The sequence below is a fragment of the Suricata suricatta genome, chromosome 2 (assembly GCF_006229205.1).
Source record: "Suricata suricatta isolate VVHF042 chromosome 2, meerkat_22Aug2017_6uvM2_HiC, whole genome shotgun sequence".
Lineage (NCBI taxonomy): Eukaryota > Metazoa > Chordata > Mammalia > Carnivora > Herpestidae > Suricata > Suricata suricatta.
Genome location: NC_043701.1, coordinates 2523390 through 2525241, shown reverse-complemented (window position 1 = coordinate 2525241; position 1852 = coordinate 2523390). Strand labels below are relative to the sequence as shown.

Below are 1852 nucleotides of genomic sequence, written 5' to 3'. Positions count from 1 at the left end.
CCGCCGCCGCCGGGCGGGTCGCTGCCCGGCGGCGGCGGTGACTCTCCGGGCGACGGGGAAGGCGGCTCCAAGGCGCTCTCGCTGCACGGCGGCGCCAAGAAAGGCGGCGACCCCGGGCCCCCCCTGGACGGGGCGCTCAAGGCCCGCGGCTTGGGCGGCGGCGACCTGTCGGTGAGCTCGGACTCGGACAGCTCGCAGGCCGGCGCCAACCTGGGCGCGCAGCCCATGCTCTGGCCGGCCTGGGTCTACTGCACGCGCTACTCCGACCGGCCGTCTTCAGGTGAGCCCGCCGCGGGGAGGCCCGCGGGGTTGCGGGGCGGCGCTGGCGTGGGAACTTCCCCGGGGAGAGAAGATACCGGGACACCAGTCCCCCCCCCCCCACGCACAAAGACACACAAACGGGGGCATTGTGCGCGGCTGACGCTGGCCCGGGCAGCGGCCGGGAGGAGAGGGGGCTCGATCGACTCTCAGGCGGGTACAGGTTTCTTAGAAAAGCGGTGGAGACAGGATCTTCTCCCTCTCTCTTGCTCGCTCGCTCGCTTTTGGGGGCCAGTCCTCGGAATCCTTTCCCAGCTGGAGTCTATTGCCGAGCCCGGGGGTGGCCCGAAAGGTGGCCTAGAAGCTTGCACTCTTAACCCCTTCTCCGTCCTTCCAACTCTGTCCAGTCCCGGGACCCATGCCCAGCCCTGCCCAGCCCTAGACCCCCCCATGACCCGGTTATCCCCGACGGAGCGAGGGAAGAAAAGAGCAAAGCTCCGGGCTCTTCTTTCAACTCTTGGGCCTGGGCTGAGGAGGGAGGAGCGGGGCACAGAGACAGGGAAGGGGATGGGAACAGGCGCCCTTCGCCCAGCACCCAGTGAGGGAGCTCAGCACCCACATCAGGATCACAGCTTGGAGGAGGGAGGCCTGCAGTCCCCCAATAAAGGACCTTCTCCCAGAGGCTTCCCGGCGCAACTCCCGGGCGGGAGGAAAGCGGCAGATTTCGGCGGGGGGCGGTGGGGGGGGAGTGTGTGCAGAGGCGCTGGGTGTATTTTTCATAGATCTGGATTTTTAAAGCTACATCTACGTCCTGGTGGAAATCGTCAGTTGCATGAAACGCGGTCTTCGGCTTGCAAACCGCCATTAGGACGGACTCCCATTTGTCCCTGAGCTGGTAGCCCAGACAGGACCCCACTGCCCCCCTACCCCTCAACTGTTTTGCGGGGATTGTTTGCCCACATCAAGGCACAACCGAGTCACCCCTCGGCCGCCTTCCCCAGAAGTGTGTGTGTATATTTCTGGTGAAATCCAAAATTCTCCAGCTAGATCTGAAATTTGCTCCATTGTTCTCGCCTCCCTCCTTTGTTAATATTTAATTAACATATAGGCTCACAAAGCGGCCAACGAGGAGTCTCGGCCCGGCTTTGTGCAGCGACCGAGTCCTGGCCGCCCCAGGCCCCGCTGGCTCGCGGGAGCCCCCCAGCCCTGCCGGGCCCCAGTCGCTGGCCTTTTTGCACTAAAACGAAACAAAACGAAACCAAAAAACCCTGTAAGGTAACATTTGTGTTTCTTGGCCTTTTAGAAAGAAGCAGAGCGTTTTCTCGGCCGAGCTTTGGTTCTGTCTCGGCGACTCTTAAGTGTTTACGGTTTGAAAGAAAATCATAGAGAGAGAACGAAACATTCTGATTTTAGGGAGATTTCCTTCCCACCCAGTGGTATCTCTGTTTTCACGGGCTGGTTCAGGTGTGCAAGAGCCCCGGCACCGGAGGAGTTTGGAGGGCGGAGAGCGTGCTTCCCCGGGACGCTGGAGACGGGGACCCGCCGGCTCCCGGAGCGGGAGGCCGCGGTCGGCCCGGGCCGGTGCGGGGCCTCC

At 62.9% G+C, this 1852-nt stretch overlaps 1 protein-coding gene across 1 annotated transcript in view; it reads left to right on the top strand.

The window, feature by feature from the left end:
• The window catches only part of EN2 (engrailed homeobox 2), a 6375-nt gene that overhangs the window by 2220 nt on the left and 2303 nt on the right, over positions 1-1852 (top strand). Inside the window, exon 2 of the mRNA XM_029954289.1 lies at positions 1-280. Coding sequence (XP_029810149.1) covers positions 1-280 — 280 coding nt within the window. The remainder of the gene's footprint in view (positions 281-1852) is intronic.